The sequence below is a fragment of the Alligator sinensis genome, unplaced genomic scaffold, assembly GCF_000455745.1.
Source record: "Alligator sinensis unplaced genomic scaffold, ASM45574v1 scaffold666_1, whole genome shotgun sequence".
In the NCBI taxonomy this organism is placed as follows: domain Eukaryota; kingdom Metazoa; phylum Chordata; order Crocodylia; family Alligatoridae; genus Alligator; species Alligator sinensis.
The window spans coordinates 225,607-242,398 of record NW_005842216.1 but is presented as its reverse complement, the minus strand read 5'-3'; the positions used below and the strand labels follow the sequence as shown (position 1 = coordinate 242,398).

General features: G+C 44.0%; 1 protein-coding gene across 1 annotated transcript in view; it reads left to right on the top strand.

Moving 5' to 3' along the window:
• The window catches only part of LOC102367873 (connector enhancer of kinase suppressor of ras 2-like), a 703,948-nt gene that overhangs the window by 506,797 nt on the left and 180,359 nt on the right, over nucleotides 1–16,792 (top strand). The window contains exon 11 of the mRNA XM_014521487.2: nucleotides 2,162–2,367. Within this exon, the coding sequence (XP_014376973.1) occupies nucleotides 2,162–2,367 (206 nt within the window). The remainder of the gene's footprint in view (nucleotides 1–2,161; nucleotides 2,368–16,792) is intronic.

Here is a 16,792-nt window from a genome sequence, read left to right as displayed (position 1 = left end):
CCGGCCCCCTTCCCTGCCGATGCAGGGGGTCGGACTCGATGATCTATTGAGGTCCCTTCCGGCCCTAACATCTATGAATCTATGAAAATGCAGGTGCTAACATCTGTGTTATGGTTAACAAATGCTAGTGATCAGTCAGGACAGTGGTCCTTCAGTTGCAGGGCTCAGCAGGGGCTGGATCTGGGCATGCAGGGTTGGAGTGTTCTGGAGGTACCCCAGAAACAGGCAGGGAGGAAGAACACCCCCAGCATGGTCTCCAGCCTTTTTGGGATGATTGGACCTGCAGGGAAATGATGGTGGGGCGAAGGGGGTGTGGAATAGGTGTGACAGGGGAGCAATCCAGGAGTAAAGGGGTTGATTCATGGGTCAGGGGGCAATTATGTGGGCAGAGGGAGCAGTAGCTCAGCAGCTCCTGTCTGCATATGCTACTAAAGGGGAAGCCACAGACCTAGAAAGGTACACTGATGACTGCAAGCTGATTACAAGCAGGTTTCTTGCAGTAGCATAGAGGCCCAAGGTGGAGGTTAAGACTTTGAGTTATAGACTGGTTGGCTTGTGTTTTTGTTCATTTGACTGAGGCTTAGGAGTGGCTACAGGGGAGGTTGGAGGGCACTCAGTGATTTGATCCCTGCAAGGCACAGGTATACAGAGGGCTGAAACTCATATTTGAGCCCTTCAAGGGTGAGGGCCCCTAGGGGGCTGAAACCAAGATGGAACCAGAAGGAGTTGAAGTAAGACCCATGATGCACAGGTGTGGCCATAGGGGAGGAGGCTGGAGGCCACGATTAGGGTCAGTAGACCACAGTTAGTGCCAATAAGGCACAGAATTTTTTTTAGTTAGAAGACTTAGGGTCCAGGTAAGTGAGTGGAGTGAGACCAAGTGCAGATCCTTTAGGCTGGCTCTAGGACTCTGGGGACAGCTTCAAAAGTAATAGAAAATGTGTATCAAGATGTGACAAGTGAAGCAGAGAGAGGGTACCCTGGGAAGCTGGAGTCAGGCAGGATTACTTCAGCAACCATGTATGCTCTCAGGGGCTGGTCCTACTGTACCAGTTAAAGTATACCACAGCCTTGGCTTCAGCCAACACCCTATGCTTCTGAGAAAGATGAAACCCCCCCTGAAACCTGTAGCAACAGGAGGGGGGTGGAAATTCCTTCCTGATCCCATGTGACAACCAGCAAAGCTCAGAAGCATGGCAAATACTAAAACATCATTCATTCTGCTCTGCAGCTTGGGTACAGCATATCACATACACACTAACTGGACACCCAGAACTCCCCTTTCTGTACTTCTTCCATAAGTTTTATCCCAGTTCTTTTAATCTTCTTTTCATAACTAAGCCAAATTGTGGAGCTCTTCATTCTCCTACTGCTGAATATGGTCCTCTCCACCTGTTTCAAGCTGTATGCTCTTCTCATTATCTTCCAGCAATTTGTTTGGTGTGTCTCTGTGTATGGGGGAGGTGGGGGCTCCTAGTTACAGTATATATCTACACTATGTTTTGTAAAAATTAATAATATTTGTTTCACATGCCTGATAAATATTGCAAGCAAAATAGTTCATTTCAGCTGGTTATTTGAGAGAAATTATGGCTGTGGAATAGTGTTCTGCATAGGGTGACCATAAGGAAATCTAGGACACAGCTGCCGTTCGCCCCCCTGCCCCCACCAATCAGCTCCACTGCTCCAGGCAGTGGTAGAAGCCAGCAGGCACAGTCTGATACACTGAGCTGCCTGGTGCACCATGATCCTGCACATCCCTGCTGGATTATGCCCTGCATCCCTGAGATTCTGGGACCTCTGTTTAAATTTTGACCAACTGGGTGGGACCAGCCTACAAAATCTGGGACTGTCCTGGCCAAACCAGGATGTATGGTCACCTAGCTCTGAACAATTTTCCAGCTTGGCTACATTAAAAAATTTCAGTTATTTTTTCAGTTACTGCAAAATACCTGAATTTCTTTTAGATAAGTTATATCGTAATTATGATGTAATGAATTCTACATGAATTAAAATAAAGTTTAATGACTTTTGTGGAGATTCTCCAAAATAGTAACGGGATATTTTTCGTTCTCCTAATTTTGAAGTAATATGGTCAGTTCATTTAAGGGCTTCATTGTTAAATTGGCTCTGCTTCACTGTTTTATGTCAATATTTTTAGGGATGACATTGGAATAATGTCTTGTGATGACATCAGCAAATATGGAAAGTCTGGAATGAAAGGCTCTGAATCTCCAAGCTACTTTCTAGAGCATGAAAGTGGAAAGTATTACTCATTAATTGAAGGTGAGGGCCATCCCATGGGCTCTGAGTATGAGAGAGGCAGAACAACAGGGGTTCGGAGAAGAGAAAAGACACCCACTCATGGTATGCTTGTTTTTTGACCTTTCAAAGTTGACTAAGTTAACAAACTGTATTATTAACACACTTACCAAGTTACAGTAACATATTTAAATTATGACCTATTTGGGACTTAAAACTTTATATGTGCTTACTATAAAGTTTGACTGAATATTACTATGACCAAAGGGTTAACATTCAGGATTATAAATGTCACAGTTTCTATAAGCCAGTTATACAATAGCTGCTTTGAACACAAAAGACTATGAATGAAAGTAACTAAAAATATTTGTATGTGCAGAGAGAGAGATCTCTTTCATTTCCTTCCTCACATAATGACTTCTACACTGAGTGGGTAGCTATGTTAATCTGAAATCAGACAGAAGGTAGGGCAGGGTAACACCTTAGAGTAGAGATTTGCAACCCTTGACACATGTGCCAGAGTGTGGCATGTGAAGGCATTGTGCTTGGCATACATACCTCAGGATGGACAGCAGGAGAGCTACTAAGGGCCCAATCCTTGTTGTTGCCGTGCAGCCATGGCCCCTTCCCCACCATCTGCTTCAAAGTGTGTGTGCACCTGCTGCCAGTAATGAGCTGAGCCCAGACTCTACAAACCCCAGTGCAGCTGCTCACAGCCTCCTTACCACCTGCTGAGAGTAGCTGGGGCTCCATGGCAGGTACACACACCTTGGGGTGGACAGCAGAACAAGGGCCAGGACTGTACTGCCATAATGAGGATAGGGCCCCTCGTGCCTCCCCCACCATCCACCACTGGCACACCAACATCTTGCAAGTCAAGATTGCAGGTGTTTTTGGCGCACTACCCAAAAACATTGCCAACCCCTGCCTTAGGGTGCCTATACAGAGGCAGGGAGGCTGCTCTGATGCACTGTAATTATAGTGCATTGGAGCAGACTCAATTTATAAAGTCTGCTAGCAGGGTAATTACCACACTCCAGCATCCTACAGCATCTCATGTGTAAGTGTCCCTACGCTTCAACATGACAGCAGGAGCACTTTATCTAAAGCTCATCTGACAAGCTTTAGATAAAGCTCCTCTGCCTCCATTTTAAAATATGGGAATGCTGATACATGAAACACTCTGGGCGCTTTAATTAGAGCTGCTCTAATTACTGGGTTACTGAAAAATTTTTGTCTGTCTGGAAAAGGCATTATTAGAAGATAAAAACACTGGTAAAATGTAATGTCATTCCTAATTTAACCTTGTAGAAAAAGTGTCTAATTACATAGGCCCAGATTCCCAATGGGACTTTATATAACAAAGCCCAGCATTGCCCCAACTAACTTTTAAATGCCCAGTCAGGTAGTGCAGTTCACAAATACAGAGTGCAAAGAATGGGAAGAGCTAGGCATTCAGTATTTCATTCATAACACCTTCACAGAATGAAGGGATGACCAAGCCTGCTAATAGGAAACACTGAAGACAAGGGTCTTACTAAAGTCCTGCCCTCTTCCTCAATTTACCTGAATTCTTCAAGGCTGTAGTTAGGTGACTATGTGACACTGGTGGGGCCCCTGACTTATGTTGCATTTATTGTGTAATTAACTTGTTAATTACACCGTGAATTAAGACATGCTATGGAGGCAAAGTAATTATTGTGCAATAAAAATGGCCAACCAGTCATAAAGATATTGCTTGAAAAAGGTAGAACATTTTTGTAGGTGGTTTCTATAAAGCTTTCCTGTGCATATGGCATGTCACACACATGGCGATAGTGCTTGACCAGGTTCTCCAGCATCCCAGGGACTCTTTGTGACTCATGCTGAACTCTGCTGTCCCAGGTGCCTCAACAGGAGATGTCATGACACAGCACCTCCTCCCTGTCCCAAACCAGCCTTCAGAGCTGCTTCTTTAAGGAGCCATTAGCACCTGTCAGAATCAAAGTATGAACAAACAGTGAATATGACATGCTTTATTTACACACAATAGTAATTTGAGAGAAGCTGAGAGAATTTGTTTGCAAAGCTGCTGAAAGACAGAAGATGAGGAAAGAGGAAAAGCACATACACAAATGCACCTTAATAAGGTGTTCAAGGAGAGTTTGAGACCTGATACTCCTGTGCCCCTACCTTCCCCCCTAGCCCCCACCCGCACTTTTTCATGGGCCTCCTTTGCTCTGCACTAGGCCTAGAGGAGCAGCTTCTTCTTCCAGAAGGAGCTCAGAGCTTACTTCTCATTAGCAGCTCAGCTGAAGGTGTGGAACAGGGACTAACATCTCCTGCAAGCAGCTCTCCAGACTTCTGGCAGAGAACGTTTCCAGGGCACACTTCCCACTTTGGATAGCTTGCCGTGTGAATGTGAAGCAAGTCACATGGCATGACATTTTCCATCATGCAACATTACTTGTTTCTTGAAGTCAAAGACTTCTGCCAGGAGCCAGGGATTCATAGTCAAAAAACATTTCCTTCATATAGTTAGTTAAGTTGGTCCTTGGCTATGGACAATTTCTTACTCTCTTTTCTTTTCAAACATGGCTGGAGGAGGAGGAAGCAGCAGTGGTGTAACCACCTTTTTATGAAAAGAAAGTGGTTAGAGCACTTGCCAAGGAAGTGAGACAGTTGAGCTCTAGCCACAGGGGATTCAAATTATTCTCCCACTTCCCAGGAGTGTCCTAACTACTTATAGATTAATTGAGGCACTTTCTGTTACTCCTGTTAAAGTTCTGCCATTGGGACAATACAAGATTCATGAGGCCGTATAAGAAGTAAGCAAGACAGAACATGACTTTATAGCCATATTATGATGTCGCTTCCTCAGGAGTGGCACTCTTGAGTTCTGGGCCCTGCTTCACGGACTGTTCATGCCTTTTGCATTAAAGAGTCATTGCAGAGAGTTATGAACAGTGTTGGAGTTGGGGACCAAAACCCATTTCTTAAGATTTTCAGGTCAAGAATTATATTTTTTTCTCATCATAGTGTTTGCAGATTTTAAAGGGCTTTCTCCAGTTTTTACACCAAATAGAAACATTTCTTGGAATTTGAACTTATGCGCCCAATGTATGAAGAAATGATATCATGTTCTCCTTATGATTTGACAGTTAAAATGGACATTTTGACTAGGCAAAAAAGAACAATTTATTTTCATCCTCTTAATGGCAGTCTTTCAAGGATTTAAAACTTGTATTGTGTCCCACCTTTAGCATTTCTTCAAATTAAACATATCTAGTTCCTTCCATCTTTCCTTAAATAGCTTGCATTCCAACACCTTTATCATCTGTTGCCCTTGGATCCTTTCCAATATGTTTGCATCATTCTTAAAATTGCATGGACACAGTACTCCAGTTGAAGGCTAATCAGTGCCAAGTGGAGTGCTACTATTGTATAATGTCTCTTAATGCAACACAGAATTGCATTTACATTTATGATCCAACAACACCATATGGTCAATTCATGTAATGTTTGTGATCTCCCAGAATCTCTTGGCGATGGCAAGTCAGTTATGCTCATTTTGTATTTGTTCATTTGGTTTTTTCCTCCCTAGGTATAACAAGTTACATTTCTCTGTATTGAATTTAACTTTGTTTTAAATCTGATCAGTATACTTTCTATTCCCATATCCAGGACATTAATAAAAATGTTTCACAGTGTTGAACCTAGAACACATCCCTGTAAAACTTCTTTTAAGAATTCTTGCCAGTCTGACCCTAATCCATTTGCTCTTTGCTTCCTCAATTAATTCAATTAAATTTTTATTTTGGTACACAGTTGATACAGTGCACCATGCTGACTGTTGTACCAGTTTCATTTCTGCTTCTTTCAGCAAGTATCTAAACTAAGTCTCCTCCACTTCATCTAATTGGTGCTGAAGACAAAGATCAGTGCCAAGAGTCTGACTTGGAGCTATACTTGGGGGGTTTTTTCAACAACAGAAGGGGCAACAGATGGTCTCAGATGTTCTTACAGTAAATTTTGATGATTAAGAATAGGAATTATCTCTCTTAATTCCCAGAGCGCTATCCTTTATGAATAGAATCCTGGATGATAGGGGTTTTGAGGAAGGAGCAAAAATGACATATTTCATAGATTTCATTGACATTAAGGTTGGAAGCGACCTTGCAAGATCATTGGGTCCAGCCCCCTGCCCAAGTCAGCTGGGGTCAGAGTTCTGGTTGGAGAACTTTGAAGCTGGATGCTCTTATGGATTTCTCCATTAAAAATGACACTTCCAAAAATGCTAATATAGTTTTCTGTGTTTGTGTTGAAAAAGGTATGAAAACCATACATTTTGTGCAGTTATGAAAATCTTTATTTGGCCATCATGTAAGCCAATATTACACTGCATGATGAGCAGTTTGTGATAACTAGCAATTTTTCCTCCAGTTCCAATATTGAGATTCACTAATTCTAACTTCTTCTTCTTGCCGCTGACCTCAAACAAACAAAATATCAGATGAAAAATAAATACATTGACAGTAAATTATAAATTATGTATTTATAAAAAGAACATTAGAAGTTAATGGATTGCTTTAGGTTGCTGCCAAGGGTGATAAAGAGGAATCTGCATAATAGACACAGTTGCTCTGTCCTTTGTTTCCATGAGAGTAGGAATGGAAGATGTACAGAGCCTTAAAGTATATACATATTTTAAAATCTTTCTTTACTTGTCTTGCTTTTCACTTCCAAGTTTCACTCTAGAGTTACACTTATAGGGTAATTTCAAAACATTTTATCAAAATGCATTTAACCTGTTCTGTCTTTTTTTTTTTTGCCTTCAGAGGGAGCTTTGACTTGGTTTTTCACGAAATTATAGAAAATGTCTTAGTACTTCTAATAATTTTAACCAAGGGAAGACCTGAAGTGGGAAAAGTTTGGATGTAGTTTTAAAACAGTCTAAAGTTTACTTCTGCAGTGTTTTTTGTATCACAGTAAATATCGCTTATTTATAAAATTTAGTTTGGGATATGAAATACTCCTAGATGTTCAATCTAGGTTTTTATTATTTTGAGTAAACTTACAAATGTGAGAAGTTCATTTCAGTTTATATATTGTTATTTTAATGTGAGTAATGAGGGGTGTCTATATATGTGCTCTGGGGTTGGGGGGAGCACTTTAGGTAAAGGGGCTCCCGGACAGCCACTCTAACTAAAATTAAGTGTCCCACATTTCAAAATGGCCTCAGGGTGCTTTAACTAAAGCTCATTTGATAAGTTTTAGTTAAAGCACCACCATGGCCATTAATGTACATAATGGTGAGGCATGCTGGAGCATTCTAATCGAGTCTGCTCCAACATGTCCTAATTACAATGCATCAGAGCGCGTGTATAGGCACCCTAGATGTTGAAGAATTCAGATCATATATTACACACAAGGATTTAAGAACTACATCCATCATTTCAGGAAAATAAGATCTACAGTTTATGCACAACTAAAGTGCTATATGCTACAATTTTTGTGGACTACCTAAATTAAAAGAAAGAAAAAAACTGAGCCAGGCAACCAGCTTATAGGAACTTTGCAAAATGTATTTGATACCCTTGAGTGAAAGGCAGCTGCCATAGAAAAGTATTATTATTAGATACCTCTTCTAATGTCCATGTTGACAACTGTTTGTAAGTGTGAGTTTTCCTTATCCATAACAGACATTTCCACCCGCACCTCTAGAACTCCATAACAGTTTCCTTAAGATGCATGAGCTAGGTCTTCATCTGCACCAGTACTCTTCTCATTATAGCTGTAGTGAAGAGAGCAAGTCACCATGTGCACAGACAGATGTTCAGACCCCCACTCTAACTCATGGTTCTTTACATAAAGCACCATGAGTTAGAGCACTACCCCCCCCCCCAACTCAACAGATGTTCGCCTGTTAGGTCAGGAGGGTTTGAGCCTGGCTGTACTGGCCCTCATGGCCAGCAGGTCGGGGTGCTCCAGCAGTCTCCTCTGAAGCTACTGAACTGTCCCTCTCCCTAGCCCCACCTCCTTCTCAGCTCCAAGGCCATCAGCAGGGGGGGAGGGGGAGGCTGAAGCAAGTGGCATGAGCTGCTGACTGGGCTTTGCTTTGGCTTTACTTTGGCTTTCCCAACCAGCAGCTCAGTGCTGTTCCCTCCCTCCACCTCCCCCTCATCCTAATGATAGCCCCAGGGGTAAAGCTAGGTTGCATCAGCCAGCCTGCAACATGTGAAAAATTAACCCTAGAGGAAACAAGTTCTCTAAGATATTCTAAAGCAGAGCACCTTCATCTAATACCTCATCTGAAGAGGGTTAATTTTTGCATGGTCAGCCTCTTTAAAACACTCTACAGCTTTGCACATGTGTTCATGGCACAGCTGTAGAGCACTTTCAGGGGCCTGATCATACAAAAAATGTAACTTGTGTAAGTACCCCAAGAGACTGACTTCAGTTCAGACCCAAGTGTAATTGACTACAGATTCAGGGCAGTTCTAAATTATGCCTAGCTGCATTGATAGTCTGACACTATTTAGAGATTCACTAGGCAAAGGGTATCCAGGCTTTCAGATTTGTTGCTGGAAAGGGGCTCAGAAAAAAAAATCTTTTTGTGCTAATCAAGTTAAATAATGCTAGAATCCTGCCAGTGTCAACTGTGCCTAAATGCAGTGTTTAATGACACAGTTTCAACTCTAGTGTAGATGTATCTTCAGTTATATATAATTCTTTTTCCTAATAAGATTGGAGAAACCCTGGAAGATCATATTTATCTGTAGTATATTCCCAGTAGATTGTACAGCCATACACTATAACCTTTACACTGCTTGAGAGAGTTGTTACCAGATTAACATTGAAGAGTAAGACTCCATCTTAATACCAACACCATTCAGTCTTTATCATCTCCCTGAGCAAGTAAATCCCACAGGCTTTTACTTTAATAATAGGATCAAAGAGAAATCTGAATTGTGTTTGAAATCTGAGCCAGTTAGATGGATTTGGCTTGCTTTCATAAACTCATACTGCACAGTGTCTTCTAGTTAAATGTTAGGCTCTGTATGCTTGTGCCAGATTCCTGTAGAACTTGAACATTTTTCTTATGCTTATGATGAACCATTGTGCCTGCTTTCCACAGCTTTGAGAGATTGTTTGCAAACACAGAAGGAAGTTAATTAAAAAACTGGAAAAAATCCTTCCAAAGAATAAATTGGGAGGAGGGGGAAAGAAAACACATTTGTAGTTTGTGTTTATCTCTGGTAACTTGTAGAAGAGACTATTAAAGAAATAAATTTTAAAGGACAAATATTATTAAATGAAAACTCAGTTTTTTAACCCTGGGAAGAATTTTTAGTTTTGTTTTTAATATAGTGTATTTTTAACTCTCTTATTTTATAGACCTACTCTCAGAAGCCTCAGAAGTGACTATAAATTAATGTGTTGTTAACATGAATAAGCTGGGGGGCAGGGTTTGGGGACAAGAAACTTGTAACTGTTGATGGAACAAGTAAAAAGGGGGAAAAACATTTAAAATCTCTTTCATGGTTGCACAATCTTTTTTCAAAGTTCCTAGACTTCACATACACTGTAGCTCAGAAATACCTACCATGGATCTGCCAGAATAAGAATAGTGATGCTAAACTATTGCCTACCACACTGGTGGGTCATTGAATTGCAGTGAGTATTGTAAAATGAGCCTTTTTCAATATTTATAGCATATGCAAAACCCAAACACGACAATGGAAATCTGTTTCCCTGCAATTTCTCATTTTCAGAAACATTTGTGAAAGTAAAGCGACATACCATGATACTCATTCTAGTTATAACATATTTGTAATTTGCTTTTTCTGAGGGCCCCTCTAGATGTTCAGTTAGGCTAGGGACAAAAGTTACACATAAACTTGTTTAAGTGATCAGAAACTGGTTTAAACCTGTAACAGAATAGAAGTTCAGTGCATGTAAACCAGTTTCAAAATGGCTGAAACTGGTTCAAAATGGGGTCAAACTGGTTTATGGAACTTCTGTTCCAGACCCATTCCTGGTTTAAGTTAAATCAGTCCCCCAGCATCCCAGCATGCTTTTCAGCCCTGGGCTGAGCTGAGTTGAGCTGTCTGCTTCAGAGAGCAGGGCTGGCTCTGCCCTTCTCCTCCCTAGCCAGAACTCTGGCTGGCTAAGAAGGAGAAGGAGATGGAGACTGCAAGCACAGCAGCATTTGCCTGGCTTCCTCCTGCTCCAAACCCCCTCCTCCCAGCTGCTTGCTGCTCAAGCAGGAGTCCCGCCCCCCCAGCACGGACCCCAGCAGAATGGACCCCAGCCGGCATCTGGTCATGGTCACGCCATCTCCATGCTAGCTAATACTGAGAGGTGTCTATGTGTGTGTGTGTCTCCAATTTCACTGGAACAAAGGCAGACAGAACAGTGTCTGCTTAGGGCTTTTTGAAGCTAATCAACAGGTCATCTGATAATGTCCCTCCATTCTTCCTTAAAAATGCTTTGCAAAAAGCTGTTTAAGAAGAGCTTGAATTAATGAGAGAGGCTTTGTTTTCTTGATGGACAGATAAGCTTTGTGTTCTGATAGACTCCCTGCTGGCTGCTGGCAGTGTTCAACAGGGGACAGAGAGATGTGTGAGAAGTGGCCTGGTTTGTAATGAATGCAGTCCCTGCCAGTTTGCTGCAGACAGTATAAAGAAGCAGAGAGAGGCAGATTGAAAAGCTCAGTATCATCAACAGATGCATGCAGTCCACACAAGGAGTTCTTCTATCCTGCCCCTCCCCGCTTTGTCTCAGAGTGCTAGCCAGGAGCTGGGGGCCAGGAGCTGGAAACACTCACTGCCTCTTGACCAGTGAGCTGGGTGGGGGGGAGGGGGGAAGCCTGGAAAGGAGCTGCTTCGCCCTCCCACTCCAGGCACACCCTGGCTGGGGACTGTGCAGGCCACAGTTGAGGTTTAAACCCCTCCCTAATCATAGTGTCCTGCTGGGGCCTGGCCATGACCCCCCCCGCAGCTCAGCATTGTGGAAGGGAAGGGATGGCTCACTGTAGCTCCCCCTAGCTTCTAGCTTGAGCCACTGCAGGCATGGGCCTGCATTTCCTAAATAAAACTTGAATGTCTATTCACTTGCAAATTGGTTCAATCTCTGCAAGTTAGACTAACCTGTAAAAATTGTATCAATTTAGGCTTGGGCTTTTTGAATGTTTGTCCCTAGCCTTAAAGGCATGATATGCTCTAATGCACAGTCTACTCAATCGTGCCTCCTGCCTTGCCACACATGCATGGCAGAAGGCATGATTGTGGGATCCATTGTCCTATCACACCTTATTGCTGGTGCAAGGGAGCCCAGAAATACGAACCTATGCTCCCTCTGCAGCAGCATACTAGTAGCAAGCTCCCACAGCTACAAGTCCTGCAGCTGACAAGACTCCCAGCTACAGCAGCACCCCACATTTTCCTTCAGCTGCAAGTCCCATTAGCTGATAAAATTCCCAGCTATGGCCACATCTCATGGGTTATCAGCAGGGATCCTAGTTTTCTCTGATTAAAAATTGCAAATTCTCTGATTAAAAACCCAAAATCCATGATAAAAATTAAAGGCAAAGCTTCCCCGCACCCCAGCACCGCTGGTGCCCCGTACTCCCCGCCCCCCGCACAGCCTCAATGCCCTCTGATGCCCCTCAAAAACAGCCTCCCAGACCCACAGACACACAGGCACAGACATGCAAACACAGAGGCACGCACAGACACTGACACCCACCCCAGCAGGTAAGTGTGCATAGGGGGAAGGGGTGGGGCAGGGCAGGGGAAAGGGAAGGTGCTGGGGGGGACAGATCAAGAAGGGGAGGAGCATGCCCCTGTGCCCACTCCCAGGAGCAGGGCCAGGGGGTGAGGGCAGGGGTGCCACTCAGTGGGCCACACACACACTGGCCAGCCTGACAGGGGGTTCATACACAGAGGTCACCACCGCAACTCTGCCACTGCACCCTGTGGTACCATCCCATGGCCACCCACATGGCTTTGTGAGCAAGTGGTGCAGGGCATGGCAGTGTGGTGGCAACCACCATGTGTAGGCCACATACGTGCTGCCTGGTCGGGGGGTGGAAAGTGGGGCTTGCATGCTGCAGCCACCACTGCACCGCTGTTTATGCCCCATGACCAGCTGCATGGGTCAGTGGCAATGTGGGGTGGCAATGTGCATGGGTCAGTGGCAATGTGTGCATGCTGGCTGGGGGCCCAGGGGGAGCTTTGCAGTGCTTTGCAGGCAAGCGCTGCCACTGCGGAGCCATGCCCTTTGCCCCTGGATCCTAGATGTAAGTGGGGCTTGGGGACTGTGGGACAGGGCTGGGGAAGGTGGCTGGGGGATGAGGGAGCAGGTAATACTGCCAGCCCAACAAAGGCTGTCCTCCATGGTGTACTATAAGATGTCATCCTTGGGTACGTTGCTTGTAGTAGTGTAGAGCAGATAGCACATCTCAAGGAGATACCTTTCCAGGGTCTTGGTCATAGTGCCCTGTTCTGCCATGCTTTGCCCTCCAGGGCTAGGTACAGACAGTCAATAAGCCTAGGCTGATTCAATTCAGTCTTTTCAGGTTAATCTAAGATGCACAGATTCAATTGAAACAGAAGTGAACAGACATTTACCTTTGATTCAAGAAATGCAGCCACATGTCTGCAGTAGCTCAGGCCAGAAGCCAGGGGTTCAAGAGCATGGCTCTCTGGCTGTGTATTCATTTGGTCTTCCTGCTGCCCCTGAGGTCTCTGGGATTTGAAATCCAGAATTACAGCAGCAGGACTCATCTTCTTGCTTCCAGGTGCCTCTGGGATTTGTAGTCCACAGTTGCAGACAGCAGCAAGTTTGAGTGGGGGAAGGGATGTTTAACCCCCCTCTCTGGCTCCAAACCCCAACTGGAGTTTTCATGGAGGAGGGCAGTCCGCCCCTGTAGATTGGGCTGTATTCTCAGCTGGGCTTGCCCCCCCAACAACCCTCTTGTCAGCCAGCCCTCACTGCTTCAGGTAGGGAGCTGAGGGGCTGGGCAAGCCCTGCTCTCTAGCACAGAAAGCACAACCCAGCCCAGGGCTGGAGGGCATTCTGGGATGCTGGCGGACTGTGATTTCACTTGAACCAAAAAGGGGGTTCTGGGACAGAAGTTTCGTGAACCAGTTTGACCCAGCTCAGTTAAATCTGATACTACATTCAACCAGGTTTATCTTAAACCAGTTTCAGTCATTTTGAAACTGGTTTATGTGCACTGAACTTCTATTCTGTTACAGATTTAAACCAGTTTCTGATCACTTAAACCAGTTTATGTGTAATTTCTGTTTCTAGCCCAGCTGCTCAGTCAGCAATTGAAAGGTAAGGAAACAGTAGGTGTCTGTTCCAGGGTCTCCAGAATGATAGTGCCACTCCTATAATGGATCAGCCTTCCTGAGGTGAGATTGATCACATCCTCAGTCACAGTGAGTGGAAGCTTTTGCAACAAACAGCCAATGGGCTCTCTCCTCTCCACTTGGCCATCCTTACAAACCTGTAAAGACTCAGATTTGAAAAGCATGCTGAGATTTCTGCTCTCCAGTAGGGGTGTGCAAAGCAGGCCCTATTCGATTTGTATTTGGCCCAAATTAGGGACAGTAATTTGATTCGTTGATTCAGAGCACTATCCCTGATTCAATTCAGCCAAATTCAAATCTGAAGATTCTATGCTGATTCAGAGAATCAGCAATTCGGACATAGACACAACTTTAAAAGTTTTTTCTACATACCTTGAGGTAGTAGGCACGGCTCGTGATCGCTGCAATGCTGGGGCACATGGAGTGTCCCACAGGATTGTGGGGGAGCCCTCCACATGCTTGGTATTGAACTTGGAAGTGAATCAGAAGTACTTCCAGGCCGCTTCTGGGTCTGCCAAGCAGCATGCAGGGCGGCATGGTCAGCCATGGGCAGACCCCGGGTGCCCCCCACCCCAGACCCAGGGGGCACCAGTCACTGAGCCAGGAGGATGTTGGGGGGCCCCCCAGCACACTCCCCAGCAGACCTGGAAGTGCTTCTGGTCCACTTCCAGGTCTGCTGCCAAGCACACTAGGGAGCCCCCTGTGCTTCTGTGGGACACTCCATGTGCCCCAGCATCATAGTGATCACAAGTCCCTGCTACCTAAAGGTATATAGAAAAAACTTTTAAAGCTGTCTCTATGTCCGAATCTACAAATCTTTCTGAATCAATTCAGAGGGTTCCAATTCAATTCAGAGATTTGATTCAGACTCAGAGATTCAGCCACTGAATCAGGGCGAATCTCCACCGAATCAAATCAGGTACCAAAGCTTCACACAACCCTACTCTCCAGGTCCCCAGCTGCACAGCTCTGCCACAATATGAACTTGGGTCATTTTGAGGTATTTCATCTGGGAAAGCCCTGTACCCATGCATAATGCTGAAGCACTTCAAATGTGAAGTGCCTCATATAGGAGCAGGATTTGAACTGTTCCAACTCAGGATCTACTTGAATAGAAGTTTGGCTCTCATACAGAGTGTAAGGCTTCATTCAGGTTTCCTGCCAATGTTCTCATCTAACTAAAGGTCAGAAAACAACTTCTTCTCAATGTGTAAACCAAAAAGAAATTCCAAGCTGAACCGTGCAAGGTATTTCGTTTTGGGGGTTTCTTTTTCTCTCCATATCCAAAAAGGAAAAAGGTTTGATTTAATAATAAATGCATTTTCCCTGAGCAAACCTCTTTAAAATTCCACTCAAGGTGAAAGAAATCTTCCATTTAAAAGCTGATACAGTGAAATTTCTGCCATGTTAACCCTTCATTTTTCCATTCTATATTCTGAATCCTTGCCTTGATCTGGACTCAAACATGAATGTATTCCTATCTAACTACCACTTCCTGGCCTATTTATTATAATTCAAAAATATATAAGTCTACATGCCCTGAAGAGGGTGATGAATACTTTTTGGAGGATAGAAGAGAAAAAAAAAATCAACTGACAATTTTCTTTTTCCAAAACTGGTTTAAAAAAACTAAGTCATAATCAGCTCCTTTGTGCAGAAGCTTTCTAACTTGCCTAAAAGGGAATGAAAATTATTTCTATGCTTAACTGTACAGCAATGCCCTAATACTTTTCTTAAATATCTGACAACTCATTTGCATATAAATATGACACATACAAGCAGAGTCTTTTTAAGGTCATGAATAATGTTGCCATCAGTGCAGTATTGACTCCAGTTCTCAGAGGAGATTTCCACATGATTTCATAATATACTTGTTGTACATATTGACAAATTTTGCATGCATTTAGAGAAGAGCTTTGTATTAAGAGAAACGAGCATGCAAAATCAGCAATTGCTTTGTTTCTGCTTTGTTTGTTTCCCATCCCAAGTTCCTGTTTTGTTTGTTGGTTGCTCAGCACTGGCTAGCACTAATGTACTCCACATATTTGTATGGGCTTGCTTAGTAATACATTGGAAGGTCATTGTCCTTTCTTATTTCTCATTCTAAGTTGAAAGCACTTAGTGAAAGCTGAGAAGCAGTAAGTTTGCCTATGAATAGAAAAGCTCTTTTTAATATATTTTGTCACTGGTGGTATCCAGCCATTAAAATAGAAAAGGCCCTGCCCTCAGATATTTACAGTCTCATTTGCAAAGATAACACAATGAGAAATTACAAAGGAATATCAGCATGGAAAGGAAAAGGGAGAAACAGAAGGAAAATAAACCATTCTGTTGGTGAAGTATGATTATGCAGGCCCTAAAACTTATTTATTTCATCTGCTCCGGAATTGTAATAATAATTCATATCATGGAAAACATATACATTAATAACTATTTAGTAGTAGTGCAGTCAGTTAAATTATTATAGTTAACCAAAGACTGTGGCGCTGGTGTCATTGGGAAGGCTTTGGCTTCCATGACCACAGCCCACTCTTTGACAAGAGAGGAAGCTAGCTGCTGAGAAGAGATGGCCTCCACCTCTCTCCACTGGGGAGGAGGCTCTTCTCAGCCAGACTGGCTGACCTGCTCCACTGGGCTTTAAACTAAGCCCACTGGGGGATGGGGGGACTACCGCCACTGCTGGCCCACTGAGCAACCCCCGCAAAGCCAGCAGGCCAATGCACTTAAGGGAGCCCACCCCTGCCCCAGCCCTGGTACAATCTGTAGGCAAGGCAAGAGCCCCCAAGGGGACTCTTGCCTGCCTGTACACAAATGCCAGGAGCTTGGGGAATAAGCAGGAGGAACTCATCATCCTGCTTAACGCAAATAATTATGACACCATAGGGATAACAAAGACCCGGTGGGACTCCACCCATGACTGGACCATGGGTACACATGGATATACCCTGTACAGGAGAGATCGAGTAGATAAAAGGGGTGGGGGTGTAACTCTCTAACGGAAGCTACGCCTGCAAGCTGAAGCTGGCGACCAGGGTGGATGACTGGAGACCCTCTGGGTTAAAATCCGTGGGGAACACGACACAGGGGACACAATGGTGGGAGTCTACTACAGACCTCCCACCCAAAGTCCTGAGCTTGACCAGGAGTTTGCCCGGGAACTGGCTGAGGCC